General features: G+C 39.0%; 1 protein-coding gene across 11 annotated transcripts in view; it reads right to left on the reverse strand.

The window, feature by feature from the left end:
* Positions 1–16,994, reverse strand: part of Pam (peptidylglycine alpha-amidating monooxygenase) — a 283,476-nt gene that overhangs the window by 125,176 nt on the left and 141,306 nt on the right. For all 11 annotated transcript variants that reach the window (XM_052750294.1, XM_052750293.1, XM_052750291.1 and 8 more), the window contains exon 4: positions 3,441–3,498. In XM_052750294.1, coding sequence (XP_052606254.1) covers positions 3,441–3,498 — 58 coding nt within the window. The remainder of the gene's footprint in view (positions 1–3,440; positions 3,499–16,994) is intronic.

The following is a 16,994-nucleotide window of genomic DNA, read 5'->3' on the forward strand; positions in this document are numbered from 1 at the left end:
ACTCTGAGAAAAGGTGCGGCCACCATGTTGACTCCATGATTCTAACCGAGGAAATGAGATTCTGTCCACTCACTTGGGACCACCCGCATCATCCACTTTGTGTTGTCAAGTGTTGCTTTCACTAAACAACACCAACACCAACGACAAACTGGGAGAGCTCCTGATAGTGCCCCTTGGAAGGCTCTTGGTGGTCACCTGGGAGCCAGAAGGCTGTATACTTGACGTTGGATAAAATTCTAGCCAGAAAAGGAGAAGATACCCAGTCACCTGTTTGGAATCAGGAAGGTCATAATGACATACGTGTGCACACACGCCTTTTTGTTTATTGCTGCCAACGCCACAAAATGAGCCTCTAAGCACTGCACTTTGCTAGACCTTGGGTTTTGCTGGCACAGTATCTGGTAGGTCGTCTAGCACCACTGAAACCCGAGCATTTCTGCAGTTTTTCACCTCAGCGTGACTGCTGTTGAAGAGCAGCCACATTTGGACATGTTCTATCCCAACTGCGCTGTTCTGTTAATAGTAGTTGCTTGGTAATCGATGCAAAGGGCCCCCCTCCCCCAACCCAAAAAAGAGAAGCGATGGATCATTAGATGAATTTCATCTATTTCTCGATTCAGCTCTGCTTACCTCATTTGTACAGAGCTATCTGATGGGGAGGGCACTGCCATCATTCACTAAGGAAACGACACATTTATTTACTGGTCACCCATGTGAGGGAAAGCGAGTGGATGAAGATGACAGTCAAATTTCTTGGCCGAGTGAGCTGCTGTCACAGCCAATTCCTCTGAGTGTCTGTAAAACACCTTTCAGACAGCACCACAGCTCAGTGGTCACATGCAGATTTTAGTGTGCCTCTGTCCATGCAAGCCTCTGACTGCTTGTTATAAACAAAAGCAAGGTTTTAGGTAAAGTTCTAATTTTGTTCAAATATAAAGTTCCATATCATCATTAGAGTAAGTACCTATTTTAATTCACATTTATGATGATGGACATGACATTTCTCAATAATTAAGTATGTTTTTTTTAAATGAGTTAAATAAGTCATCTAAACACAATACTGAGAATTATTAATTTTTTGTGTAAGAGTATGCAATATGCGTGTGTAGGGTGCTATGTGTGTACACATGCATGGAGAGGGTGTTGTCCTCAGGAGCCATGCATCTTAAGAAAAGAAAGAGCAAATGGAGCTGCTATAACCCATATTTTAAGAAAGGAAAACTAAGTAAGACAATCCAACCTAATCTTATAAAGGGGCCTTATCAAATCTTATTTATCAGAAGAGATAAATGCTGAGATTCAGAATCTGAGCAAGGCACAGGAAAGTACAGAGATCATCTCTCATCAGACTTCCTTGGAATGGGTTAGCTCTACTCAACACACAGCCACAGCTTCTACTCTGGGACTCTGAGAAGGTTCATCTAGCCAGCTGTCCAACATGCAGTGCTGGCACCAAGCCCCTTCTGTGATGTGTGCCTTTGTAGAAATGGTCATTTGGTGCTTACAGCTGCCTTTCCATGGTACACTTAGAATGTGGCCACTAATGAAAGTTGGTGACAGGCTATCTGCTAGACGCCAAAAGACTGACATGGATAGAAATTGTCTTTCCAACAGGTAAGAACATCTGTAGCATGCATGGGATCCTTCCAGCAATAAAAAGGAAGAAATGCTAAAAAAACATGTTAGGATCATAGAAGACTGTTTGATGGCCTTGGAGCTGGAAGCACTGTAATCTTAGAAGAGAGGGGCCTATGAAAATAAAGAAATGTTAGCACCCTGGTTCTAGCACAGAGCTTCATGTGTTCCCCATGAGTATTCAATTACTTGACTGAATATATTTACTTGTACTTCACAATTTTAAATTATGTGAAAGTAAACACATTAATATTATGACAGCAATAACACATTCCAGGGCATATTTATAGTTCTTAGAGTGACCAGCCCCGAAATCACACACTTCTCACAACCCCCTTAAACAAAGCAGTAACTGTTCATGTGAACCCCTTAATTCTGCTGTGACCTATGACAACTGTGTTTACACAGGTGTGCAGGATGGCCTTCTCCATAGAGCAAGTGTGAAATGGGAGGAATTCAAACTACCCCTGAACTTAAACAGAGAAGATATAATACTGGTGAAGAAAAAAAAATCCATTTTATAGGTAAATATTTTTCTCTCCTAGGCTGCCAAACACGAGGATATGAATGAATATATTTTAAGTTACATTTGGGGTTACTCAAAAACACTATAATTAGGACCTTAAGTTGTTTTTCTATTTTTAAAGTTACTCGGTTTAGCCTTGGGGAACACTAAGCCTGTCCTGGGTAATGTCCAACTACTACACCAAAAACCCTTCAGGCAACGTTCAGCCTGTCATGGTGTTACTCTCACTCTCAGAGAGCCACTACTGAGCACATTCTGTGCAGAGTGCTGTTATAAGTTGTGTTCTTTCGTTGTTATTGCAGCCAGAGTGCAGAGAAAAAAAATAAAAACCTACATGCAAATCATTCTGGCTTTGCAGGTCTATAATGGACAATCCTGCGGGAAGCACCTCATGAAAATTCATTCCCAGACTACCCCATGGCTACGCTGTACTAGTCACATAATAGCCATTTCAGGCAGCCCCACTTGAAAATTAGTTGCATGGGACCAAAGTACAACTCTCATTACCATTAACTTCCCAACAGCAACATTTTAAGCCCGAAAAGAAAAGCAGGAAACAAAAGAGAGAGAGAGAAAAAAAAAAAAAAGAACACGAAATAATCTGTCAATCACATGTCTTCCCTACATATTAAAAGTCTGTCAAAAGGGATTCTTAAATTAAAACAAGCTAGATAGAAACAGATGGCGCTTTGTCACTTCTCCTAGGTGATTGAAAGACACATCTGGGCAGGACTTGTCATTTAAGAGTCTCCTTAGCCTTAAGGAGTGTAAATAAGAGAATGGGGGCTCCTTCTCTTTCTCCTGTCCTCTCCTCCTCACTCTCTCCCTTCTTTTTCTCTCTGCCCCACCCCCTTCCTCTTTCCTTTCTATTTTCTCCACCGACCTGTCCGATGGGTAAACTATTACCCTCCCCAGTGTTGATTCTAAGCGTAGTCTATTTATAACACGAACCATCAGGTAAACAGTTTTGTTGAGTGGAGAGGAACTAAGAATCCAGCTACAGACAGAAAGCCAATACTGTACAAATGGGACCACACAGCACTGGTGACCACTGATATCTGCACACACCTCCTTAGCTACCACGACTCGTGAATCTCTCCAGATACAGTGTGTAATCTCGTCTCCAGCGGCTGCCTGTAGTTTCTTTTCGCATTAGGCATGATAAATGCATTTTGGAAATTGACAGTGGAAGATTAATACACTCATAAGCACCAAAGCGAACCTTTTACTGATTTCAAATCGCTGTTCTCCCGTCCCCTACTATCCAAAGAATACTTACTCACAAAGGCTTCCTCATCCACAGGCAAACGCATGGACATGCAGAAGTATGTGTCAGACTGTAAAAAAAGAGAAATAGACAAAATCCATTTTAAATGACTAAGAAGAGGAATGAAGTGATAACTATTAAATACACGGCCTCTAAGAACAAAGTGGAAGTACTCCAGTGAGGTGAGAATATCTGCTGAAGGCTGGGCAGCGCGTTAGCAGAAAAGCTGAGTCTGAATAACTCAGAGATACTAAAATGTTTTATATGGTGCTTTCCTAAACAGTTTTAAAACCTGTTTACAAGGGTCATCATCATAAGTGATATTTCTAGCATGGTCCCAGCTAAAAGGCAACATATTAGACGCTTTTCTAAAAATATGTAAAATGCATTTGCTTTGAAAATAGTAAGAGGTTGTTCTGAGCATCTTTGCTATTCATAAAATTTAATAATTTCCTATATCATTTTAAACATGCTACAAACATTAGTTACCATATATATTATTAGCAAAAGTTGGTTTTAGATATAAAATGGCATATGGTTACTCTTTGATTTTAGATTTTCATGTAATTTATTTAAGAACTCAACATAACCTCAAATTAGTCTTTCTTTTTCACTAATTGTTCCTTTACTGAAACGGTCACTCCTCTTGTTTTGATGTCACACACATTAGCATTAAACTCTTTAGTGAGCCAGGTGTGCTGGAGTATGCCCATAGTCCCACCTACTCTGGAAACAAATCAGAAGGATTGAGACCAGAAATTCAAACCAGCCTGCATATCACAGCAAGACCCTAGCTCTAAACAATAAATTAAAACAAAGAAATGAAACAGGAGAAATTGAGTAATACAAGCCTGAACTTGAAGCAGGCCTATGAAGAAGACCTAAGTGGAAATCTGTATGCAGTTAAGTGTGCGCTATGGCTGATGATACAGAGGTAGCTGCACCCAGTTAATAATTCATACTTCATACATTACTGTTGTAGAGTGCTAGAATCAACAGACCCCAGCCACACGGATACAGATCATCCGAGTGTCTCTAAATGTACAGTTAGCAGCTAAAAATCATGCATTTAACCTAATTTTTAACCTCAGTCTTAGGAAACAAAGAGGTTGGGATACACAAAATAAGTTGCAAAATTTGAAAAATTACAAAGATATGATCCAGTCATTGCCACTACTTTTATCTATGACATTTTTCAATTGAGAAAATAGTTTCATTTCTTAGAATCTCTTTTAGAAAATGGGGAGGGGAAAAAAGTGCTAAAAGTTGCACTAGGAGGCTGAGTCACAAAAAGACTGAAACAATGAACTCTGCATGTAGGACTTACGAGATATGCAGATAAAGTGGCATCGAAACATCTTAACCATTGCTTTGCAGAGGTTCCAATTCTATATCCTTCCACTGCCTCTTAAGATGCAGGTCTGCTTTCTCAAACAGTCTTCTCACGTTCAAGGAATACTGCTCGGCTCTTGGTGGCTCTCTCTGACCCGCACTAAGGAAGCCTGCCATAAAGGTTCAAGAAGCCTATTTCTCCTTCCAGTCATATCAATGAACAAACCCAGATGGCCTGCGCACAGAGACAAACCCTGTTCATAATCGTCAGCACACCCCAGACTTAAAAGGTTGCCTCCTTGTTGTCCTGGCAAAGTTTATTTAGTTCACAGCGGATAAGCTTCCCTTAAGAGTCCCGACTGAATACAATCTATCCTTCTCACGTGAACTCATATCGGGCCTTGGAAACCCACAAGTACAGCAGCTGAGGTCTGAACATAGCTCAGCTAACACATCACAGATAGTCCAAAGCAATGTGATAAGTAACAACTTAAAAGCAAGGATAGCAACAAGAGCACACTGAAGTAGCTAAGGCATGTATTTATAACCAAAACCCCAAAAGATTGGGATGAAATTCAAATGAAACCAAAATTCCTGTACTTTGAAAAAGGTGCTGCTTTTACTCTTTTTGTTCTGATCCAGTTCAAGTTACTGCTGGACCAGAAAACTTACTGAGTTAAATGGATACATCAAATTGCACAATCTGATTCTCTTGACAAAAGCTAAAAGCAAAAATGAAATGCATATGTATATATATATATATATATATGCATGCATTATTATATATATATGTATATAATTATACAAAATACAGAAAACTCCTGTTAACATCAGATCCATGCTGTTATGTATTGCTCTTATCAACTGCTCAATTTAAAAATTAGAAAAACTTGGGAATGTCTTTCTCTTATGAATTTACATTCTTAGATTATATCTTCTTTGACCATGAAAATGTTTACATTTCAGCTGGTTATTTCCTAAGCTGCTAAAGTCCATTGCAAAGAAGATAAAGACAGGAAAAGAAATAAAAATATGGGGAAAGAAAGGGGGAAGGAGAGAGAGAGAGAGGAGGGAAAGGAAGAGAAAAATGAAGTGAGAAATAGACAAGTATCTTACTCAATTATTTTGGGAGAGGAAAGTCTATTACGAGCCCAGCACCAGTGTCGACCATGACCCATCACAGTCTGATGCACAATCTTACTTATGCTCCACTTTTGAGATAAAGAATAATTTCTGTATGGAGAAAAGAATAGACAGCTTTTCCCTAAAACTGAGCACATTTAAAAACACAGTATTGCCAATCAATAATTTGCCTTCAGCTGAAAGCTCTGAAAACCACACAGTTCAATAAAATGGGGGAAAGGGATGTAAAGGGAACAGGAGGTTGGTTTTGCAATATTTTATTACCACAGTATGGTACTTAGAACTGAGGTAAGAGTCCAGAATCTCCGTGAAGAATGCACCACTTTAAGGGTGCAATTGGACAGACAAATGGTAAAGGATGACATGTGGACATCTTCAGTGGTCTCGAGGTTGGCAGAACATGAGTGCGCATATTCTTTACAATGCTATTTGTTTCATTCTCACAAGCGCGTTGTGAGTAGAGTTAGCAGTCAGTACATCTCTTTATTTTTTAACAGGTAATTACTGTGTTGATCCACTTAAGGCCCCCCAGGTAGTTAATGTCGGAATAGGATTAAAAGCCTTTATAGTTTATACCTGAAGACCAACAGCAATAATGAGATATAGTTCTTGTCATTTTCATTGTGTTAAATTTTAATCTATTTAAACTTGTGATTGTGACCAGCCCTTAAAAATCTCACCAACTGTACTTTTTATAAAGACTAAATTGTATATTCAAATAAAATTAAATTTCTTCATTAGTAAATGAATACCGTTTTTGGTTTCTTATCCCTGGGATTTTTTTTTTTGTTGTTTTTTTTTGGGGGGGTTTTTTTTGGAAAATGGTATTTATCAAACACTTGAAAGATTATGTTGGTGATTATATATTTTTTTTTTTTACTGAAACACATTAATTTTATAGTGGGTCACCAGTAACGCATATACTTTAAGCTGAAATCCCATGCTGTAAGAAATATAATCCATCTAAAAATGTTAGTGCTATGTGTCTTCATGTACTAACTATGATAGATGCAGTCACCAGAAAACTTTTTATGAAATAGCACATCCGCTGAAGGCAGGGATGTCAAGAAAAGAGGGATGCACATTATCAAAGAAAGAGAGAGAGGGAAAAGTGCTGTGGCTCACACTTGGAATCCTAGCACTCATGACGCTGGAGACGAGAGGCGTGCCCAAAGTGGGAGGCCATTCCGGGCTGTTTAGTGACTTCTGGGACAGCCAAAATGAACAGCATAGCAAGATCCTTTCTCACAACATAGAAACAAATGAATCAATAACATCATATCTGTGACATAATAAATTATTATTGGCCAGCAAAGCCAACTATGCTTTTTAAAATGATAAATGCTAAAGAACACTGTTTTTAAACAGTATCTTGACCTTACAGCCTTTATTGTACAACAATATTAAAAATATTTCAAATAACTGGGATCCAAGTGGTGGCTGAGTGGGGAAAGGGGCTTACTGTCAATCCTGACAACCTGAGTTCAATCCCCAGGATCCACCTAATAGAGGGAGAGAGAAAACTGCCAAATATTGCTCCGACTTTCACAAGTTCAGCATGTCACACACATGTCCATACAACACCCACAGGCACTCATAAACAAATATACAAAGATAATAGAAATTTCAGATATTTTATGGACTCTGTCAGAATTTAGCCTATGATTCTTTGTAAAAGAGAGAACATCTATTGGGTTTATTGTTTCATTTGAGACTTTTCCATTTCAGTAATTTACCAAGATAACACCATCAGGTAGGTAAATGACCGAATTTTTTTTCAGGATGGAAAACTGAAACTAAGGAAGATGAGTAACTTGATTGCAGGAAAAACAATTATCTAGGCTTGATAAAATAAAATTAATATCTAGTTTATTATAGCACTCTGCTTTGCAATATGGAAAAAAGAAGCTAGGTATGGTGGCACACGCTTTTAATCCCAGCAGTCAGGAGGCAGAGGCAGGCAGACCACTGAGTTCAAGACCAACCTGGTCTACATAGCAAGTTCCAGGACAGTGATGGTTATATAGTGAGACCATGTCTTAAAACAAAAATAAAAACAGATGAACAACAAAAAGAGCAATTAAAAGGGTATTTTTCAGATGTCTCCTATATTTGAAAACTATTATCAGTTTTAAAACACAACTTCAATTGTTTTATCTGATTAATGGTAGTCATAAGGAAATCAAGGATACATACAAATATAATAAGAAGCTTTAGTCCAAGTCTCCTAAATTCCCAATATCACCTTCAAATGTTTCACAAAAGCCTGATGATAGAAGACAGTGACTCAGAGTAAACCCACAACCATTCAGTTGTCACCATTTTGTTTCTGCAAAGTCAAGTTATTTAAATGCATATTCATAACTCAAATCAATGCTCCTCTCTAAGGCTTTTGGAAGACACAAATACAGTACCTTACTGCCCACTATAATAGTCTTTCCATTTGAGCACACAGAATTTTCCATACATCATCATGAATGTTCATTTTCACTCTGTGGGAAGAGCATTGTATCAGAGCTTGGTGCCAGGGGACTGTCTGCGAGGTCCTGCAAATTCCAACTGCTAACACAAGGCTCAGATGTGCAAAAGGGAGAAATAACAAGAATCTACATAGCCACATTTTCCAGTACTATCTGTTTTGGCATATCAGCCAACTCTGAGTCAGGAGAGAGATGATAATGCTGATGCCTCTCTACTGTGGCTATGGGGAACTATATAGGAGAAGCATATTCTTTTTTTCCTTAAAAAATGGTGTATTCTAGAAATACAGGGTGGGCATCTTATTGCTGAGGAACTCCTGTGATATTCTATTACTAAGTATTTTTAACCATGAGTTCCTACATAAACAGCGGCTTGGTAATGGCCATTACTGTAAGAAATAATAGTCTTTGTTTTTATTTAGTCCTTTTAAAAAAACTGAGATGCAATAGTTTCTGTGGAAAATGAGGCTAATAAAGCCAACTGCTTCTTTAAGTTATTATGGGACAAACAAAACCAGCTGTATACTATTACATGGAGAAGCTGTTGACATAAAACCAGTAATTTTTGTTTGGGGAAACCAAAGGTACCATTCACATTCTAGTGTTGAATGCTATGATTTGATCCTGATTGGATAATATCATTTTATTGTGCAGGCAGAAATAATTCCCCAGACTGGCTTAACTGAGAAGACTAGAGAATGCAGTGATCAAAATAGGTTTCCAAATAGATAATATGGCTCAGTATTTCTGGCTTTGCAGTTGTCTGCTCTCTTGAAAAATATTCTGTTGTGTACAGTAAAGTTAGTGGTAACTTACCATAGTTATATGCTGTTAAATTACCAGAACTATCGAAAACAATGAGATGAAGAAGGAAGGTAGTATATAAATTGCTTAGTGGTGTGTGTGTGTGTGTGTGTGTGTGTGTGTGTGTGTGTGTGTGTGTGTGTGTACCAAAACATCATGATATACACCATAAACAGAGACAATGAAAAAATAACACCCAGCGAAAGAGGAACCATTTCATAACAGAAACTGGTTTTGTGCTGCAGAATAAGTAGTTACTCAGAAAGTGGGTCATAATCTCTTTACCAACTCCTAGTCATACACACATGAAGTTGAACCCAAACCATGAAGCATCCACAAAGCTCTACCTGTTCTCCACACTCATTCTGGTTAAAACAACAACAACAAACTATCTCTACCCAGAGATCATGAGAACCCCAGGGCACCTAATGCTTCTGTCAGTGCACACAGGAAAAGAACTGAAGGACATCAGGGTTCTCTGACAAGAATTTCCATTACAAGAAAAAGAAAACAGTTGGAAAATAATTGTTCAGTTCTTTTCTTTAATTTACATGGATAGGTTTATTTTACCCTCAACTTAAGGAATATTGGGTGAGGTGGAGAAGTGTGTGAGTGTGTGTGTGTGTGTGTATGTGTGTGTGTGTGTGTGTGTGTGGTCATAGAGGTAATCGGTGTGCTACTCTGAGTGAACTAGGTATAGACAATGTGACAGAACCTCAGTCAATCAATTAGGGACTTAGAAAGAACAAAGAGAGAAAAGATAAATTTGTGTCTTTTTTCTCTCTTGCTTGCAGCTGGGATGTTATTTCTTGCCCTTGGGCATCAGAACCCCAGACTCTGGCTCTGGACTGTAGCATTCACAGCAGCTGCTCTCAGATTCTCAGAGCATTTGATCTGGACTGAGTCATACAGGGCTCCTACATCGCAATCACCCTTCTTAGTCTTGATAATTATGAGACCCAATCACCCATGTATATCCCAGTCTATCTCAAGCTAGAGTATCTATACCAATATAAATTTGAGTATCTACTATCAGTTCAGTATCTCTAGAGAACTTTGACTAACACATATAACCCCAATAGGTAATGGAATAAAGTTGCTGTTTCCCAAGATGACTTGAATATATGTTCATAAGAAACTGATTGTGCTGGTTAGTTTTTATGTCAAGTTGACGCATGCTAGTCATTTTAGATGATGGAGTCTTAATTGAGAAAATGTCCCACCAAACTGATGTGGGCAAGCCTGTGGTTCATTTTCCTGGTTGATGATTACTAAGGGAGGGCCCAGCTCACCCTGGGTAGTACCACCCCTGGACCAGAGGTCCTGAATTCTATAAGAAAACAGATGAGCAAAGCAGCATTTCTCCATGGCCCCTTCAGTTCTTGCTTCCAGGTTCCTGCCTTGAGTTCTTATTCTGACTTCCCTGGATAATGGACCGACTCCAGACTGTAAGATAAAACAAATCCTTTCCTCCCCACGTTACTTTTGGTCATGGTGTTTTATCACAGCAATAGATTCCCTGACTAAAATATTGATGCTGACCTGACTTGCAGGAATATATTCCCTCCATTTCATCCCAGTATAAAAAGAAGTCAGAGCAAAGGAGCAACATTCAAAGAAGAAGATTTCTTGAAGCAAAAGCGTTGAACTTAATTTTTTTCCTTTCAAGTTAGAATTTAAAATACGTAACCGAAGATGGCGAGAAAGACAGCTCATTTGCTAAATCACTTGCTCTCCAAACATGGGGACCTGGGTTTGGATCTTCAAGCACCCACAAAAATACACTTACGGTGGCATATGTCTACAGTCCTAGTGCTGGGGCTGAACAGGAAGCAAAGAGACCAGTGAATTCCTGGAGCATGAAAGACAGCCAGCCAGCCAAATTGGTAAACTCCACATTTAGTAAGAGACGCTGCCTCCAGAACTAAGGAGAGTGACTGAAGAAAGCCTCCAAAGATGGCCTCACTACACACACACACACACACACACACACACACACACACACACACACACACACGAGAGAGAGAGAGAGAGAGAGACAGACAGACAGACAGACAGACAGACAGACAGAGACAGATAGAGACAGAGATAAAGAGAGACAGACAGAGACAGAGACAGAGACAGAGAGACAGTGAGAGCTTCATTGGAGCTGCAATTCCAGTATGTCACTTTTCAACGAAGTCTCATTCATCTTCCTCCCTTTTAACTCAGGAAGTGAAAGCCATGGTGAAGAGTTTACGTGAGGCCGTCTGAAGTGATTCTTTAAGACTCTTCTCATCCTCATCATTACGCCTAGTTCTACCCTACCAACTCTGGACAGCCCTGCCAGTCTAGACTGTAACCCTCTTGCATCAAACACTGAGAGCTCTAACATTATTTGTTGAAATCTCAACATATAATCTTCTTTGGTGTCAATAAATTCGTAGTCTAAGAAAGGCCAAACTGAAATTTGTCTGTATACAACCCATTAGAGTTGTATACAGAATCAAATGTTAGTGGATTGTATCCTTAAGTTACTTCATTCTAGAATCCTGTTTTTATTTTTAGACTACAATCTCACTGTGGCTGGTGGTGACAGTTTCTCAATGCCAAGCAACTCAGTGGAAGCGACATTGCTGGCACGAGCTCTTTGGGAATCACCAACTTGAACGAGCCAACGGTGGGAAAGGCATTTTCTTGGTGAAGGAAGATGCCACTCAGAACTTTTCTGCGCTTTCATACTTTTCATTATAATGGGGTGTAATGAACTGATTTTTTGCCACTACAGGGTTTTAAAAGTGGTAGAAGTGCACTTGTGTCTCTGTTGGGGGAGGGTATTTATGAGACAGAAACTCTACTGTCTTGAGTAAGGGCTTTCCCAGTCTGAAGCCAGTGGCTATTTACTTGTAATTAAGTTTCTCGTAAATGTGTAAACAGTCACAATTCTGAACTTAGTGGGAACATTACCTAGTTACACATCCTTTCCTCTAGCATGTAGGCACACACATACACACACACACACACACACACACACACACACACACACACACACACACACACACACACACACTCTTACACCCCAAACCTGGAAATCAAATGTACTTGTTCTGTCCACATGGAAAAGGTCCCGTCATCTCCACCCTAAACATAGTATTTCAACATCAAATGGCTTATGTGTGATCTGACCCTATCATAATATCTCTATCTTGTCACAGTCACGTCTCTAACACTTGTTCATTGTTAAACCTCCATTCATACCACACAGAAATTTATCCCTTTATGGCTATATTTTATTAATTAAGTGACAAAACTGAACAGCTGAGCAAATCCCAGGAAGCAGACACTGTACTACATATGCATGTACAAGGATCATCTACACTGCACAGTTTATAGACTACTATTTTACAGGAAATAATCACACAGAAAAATACTAAATTTTTTTTTGGTTTTTCGAGACAGGGTTTCTCTGTGTAGCTTTGCGCTAAATTTTTGTTTTAAGTGATGTATAGGAAAACTACTTGCAGCTATAAGAGAGAGCAGTTTGGAGAAAATCGTCCAGGTGAGCAGAGCTGCCAATGGTTTAGCATAGGAAAACATATTGTCAAAGGTTCTGTAATTGGAGAAAACTTGATGTGATTGAGGAAACAAATGCCATAGTACATGGCAGAGTAAATTGTTTTTAACCAGACTGGAAAAGCCAATGTGACATCCATGTGCCTTGTGATTATTGTTATGGACTTTAGCTATTTTGCATCTCTGGACAGTAAGAGTAAACCATTGAAATTTCTCATAGAAATGGACATTTCTAGGGAAGAATTAGATGAGCCTTGCGAAGAGACATTTAGGTGTTCAGAGAAATGATGATAATAGTTTGAATCCAGGAGATGCTGGCAAAATAGGCAGGAAGAAAATGGATTTTGGAGATGGTTGAAAGGCAAAATATGACTTGAGTGTGTACTTGAGTAGAAGTGGGAAGCAGAGTCAAGGATGGTGCCTGTCCTCGTTAACATTAGCCATCAACTTTACAGCGAAGAAAGGATTGTGAACTAAAGAACTGACCAGATAACACAGTCTTGTAGGCTTGTCTGTGGGATACTGTCTTGATTGTTAATTGTTGTAGTAAGATCCAGTACCTTGTGGGCATCACCATTTCCTGGGTAGATGGTCCTGAGCTATACACAAAAGTTAGCTAAGCATGAAGTTGCAAGTGATCCATCAAGCAGTGTTGCTACATGGTTTCTGACTCAAGATCTTGCTTAAGTTCCTGCCTTGTCTTCCCGCAATGATGGGGTGTGATGTGGAAAAATAAGCCAAGTGAATCGTTTGTTCCTTCCCCTAAGTTGCTTTTTATGCTTAGAATTTTTTTTTTTATCATAGCCACAGAGATGAAATTAGAGCCGTCTAGATACATGGTTTGCTCAACTTGTATCACTCTTTGAGGTATAAAACACAAGAAGACAAAGTTGGAAATATCTAAGTGCTTTTGAAAAATCAACACATAAGCTTCAAGGGCAGCTAGGTCACCTGAAGTTCAGTGGAAAACTTTGGCTTCAAGAAGCAAATGTGTACAACATAAAAGCTGGATGGCAGTTGAATGACGGGTAGACTAGGATTTTGCTTTGTGGGTGTAAAGGGAGTAAAACATCAAAAAAAAAAAAAATCAGAAAACCCAAAAGAATTAACAATAGTATGCAATGGCCAAGGAACAACAGGGCAGGAATGGAAAATTAATGAGAAGCTTATGCCACAGAGCCAATGGAGAAGAATGCTTTCAGAATTAGATAGTGTTGAATAAGAGCATCAAGCTAAATCCATGTTAATGGCATGCTCAAAGGCATAGTCAGAATAGAATATTCATATTGGGGCATCTAATCCCTAATGTATTTTAAAGACCATATTCTTCCCTATGGATCCTCATCTAAGGACTCTGACTACAGACTCTGTTCTCATGACTCAAGTCCTTCTCAAGGCCAGGTAAGGTCAGTCCCAGCTACATTCACTGTCCCCATGACTTTCCCCAACCCTTCTAGCCCTGTTATCTGCACTGTCTTCAAGCAAAGTAATGCCTTCAAGAGTGGTATATGGCAGTCACCCCAAGCTTTTCCCACTACCTTCCTTAGTGATGGCCACATGGCCAAGAGTGACATGGGAAATGGGGATAAAAGAATATCAATGAAAATAAAAATAGTAAAACAATAAAAACAGTAATACTAGCAACAAAATCAAACAGATTGAGAAGACTGAGGAAAAAGGATGAGTCAGTAAGTTATTTAAATGTTTCAAATATTCAAAACAGAAATGTAAAGAAAAAATCTGAAATCATACTGATTTACTTAAGTAGCGTATACTTAGCAGAATCTACTGAGTAAAACTCAATGGATACCAGTTCATTTCAACCTAGGAAACCATTACTGTTCATAGACTAATAGGCTCCACACATCTTAGAATCTGAACACTGGATTCTTCCAATACACAATGATTTAAATGTATTATTATCCACAAGAACTAATGAAGAGATGTATTATAAAAGTGAACACTTTTCAAATGAAAGAGTAAGGAAAAACACAAATTACAAGATTAAAATGAACAACTTGAAGTACCAATCCAATAGGGTTCAATGTATTTACACTGATCTGACAGCTTTGGGCAAGGCTCCAGTGTTACAGACAGGACATAGTCACAAGAGAACTAATATTTTTAAAATATTAAACTGCTATAGTCAAATTCCTCTCTCAAGCAAAACATATTTGGCTCTCTAGCAGGCACGTCACTATGGCCTTGGGGACGGAAACAGGGAGAAAACATGGCAGAGACGTTTAACAGGAAGTCCCTTGAAGAAAGAAAGAGTAATTCCACAGTTACAGCTTTCAGAGTTGATAGCAACTGAGGGATGATAGCCATACATTCCATTCATTTGAGACTTTTCTTGCTCAAGGCCATTCATAAAATGCCCAAGGCCATTCTTTCCAAATACCCAGATGCCACACTGACAAACAAAAAGAGGAGGAGAGGAGACAGCTCAATAAATAGTTGTTCTGACTGTCTGAACCAGAGGACATGGGGAGGACTTATTAATAATTTAAGGTATTTCTCCCTTTGTAGGAGATCAGGAGCTCAAGGTGCTGAATTAGAGCTGTGTGTGATGGTGCAGGCCTGAAACCCCAGTGCTTGGGGAAATTTAGGCACTGCAAGTTCAAGGCCAGCATGGGTAGACTATATACTGAAATTAAAATCCTAACTTTCTGTGAACATTTTAATAGTGCATGAATTGTAACTGTTACATATATGTGCGCATAAAATTTATATAGTAGTGTATGCTACTTGCACTAGACTGTGACTCCTGGAATTGGCGTACTATCCCACTTCCTGGTAGATTGTTTCCTAAGCTTGTATTGATACAGAGCAATTATTAGCAGAATTCTCCACTTGAAAATTTCCACTTCAATTTTTATTCCATTGTATATGGTACTTAAAATTGGCACAATGACCAAGCACAAAATAGCAGTGCATTGTTATAGCTATGAAGTGTTTGTTCCTAAAACCTATAAGCACACAGTTGTTGGAACAGTATCAAGAAGACAACTTATTCAAAGAGCATATATGGCACCTTGGCCACATGTAAGAAGGCTAAGAATGAATCATCAGTAGAATGAATGCATTTGGGGCAGATCCTAGAACATTATTCCAACCAGCCAATCAACAGTGCCATCCAGGAATTAGATGACTTCAGCTTTCATATTTGTCTTCTTTGGCCCTTTGTCTCTGGGACTATCTTTTCATAACATGATGGATGCAGTAACACAGTAAGTCCCCAGCATCACACCCACACAGTGCTGTTTCCAAAGCCAGCAGAGGGACAGACTCTCCCACATGGTCCCTTTTGAGCTTAAAACTATTCAAGAAGCACTTCAGCTCCAGGAGACCTTCAATACCCAGCTCTAATCCAATCATCAATAAGGAAAAGGCACAGAACACAACTGTCTTTGTCAAATCCAGACTGAGTTGAGCTAAAGAAGGCAAATACTGGAACAGAAGTGGGGTAAACAAATGCCAGCACAAAGGAGGAGTCTTTTATGGACAGCCAAAAGGTCAGAACAGCGTATTTGTGAAATCAAAACCAAATCCTCATAATTCTAATATTAATCTTTGGACGACTGAACTCATTTTAGTTCATTGGCTTAGCATGTTCAGAACTTTTGAGAACCTTTTTGCTTTGGTCTAGTGAAACAACAAAGTTAATTCAACATACTCATCTAGACTTCCAGCTGTAGCTCTTAATTAGTGAATTTGGTAAACGGGAACAGAATACACAAATTGCTAGACATGTCTAGGTCAATAAACCTGATGACGATCTTCTGGAGTACAAAAGACGTAGAGTCAGTCAGTTATGTAAGGCACTTGGGCCTTCTAAAAAAAAATGAGGCTTTTTTCCTTCCAAAGAAGTGGAACAACACTTAATGATGGTGTCATACATTTTACTATAGTGATCAAGGGCAAAGTCATTGTGTTTGTCCCTTTCTCCAGTGACATTTTCATTGTTCTGAGACTTTCATCCATAAAAGAAACACTTTGACCAGTTTGCATCCTTTTCCTTGAACTTTTAAGAGGAGTTATGAAATCAAATATAAAAACATACTTTGGACCGCTCTTTGATTTTCCTCTGCATGAAATCAACATCTCTATTTTAGCAACAGGCAGTTACAACACAGCTCTTTCTGCCACTCTATTTCCAGGTACTGGGCTGTGCTTTCAGGGCTGAAGCCTTGGGTAATTCTTCATTGTGTTCCGGGACCAACTGGCATCGGAACTGTTGGCTCAATTAGTTTGT

Source organism: Peromyscus californicus, unplaced genomic scaffold (assembly GCF_007827085.1).
Source record: "Peromyscus californicus insignis strain IS unplaced genomic scaffold, ASM782708v3 Scaffold_21__1_contigs__length_65335640, whole genome shotgun sequence".
In the NCBI taxonomy this organism is placed as follows: Eukaryota; Metazoa; Chordata; class Mammalia; order Rodentia; family Cricetidae; genus Peromyscus; species Peromyscus californicus.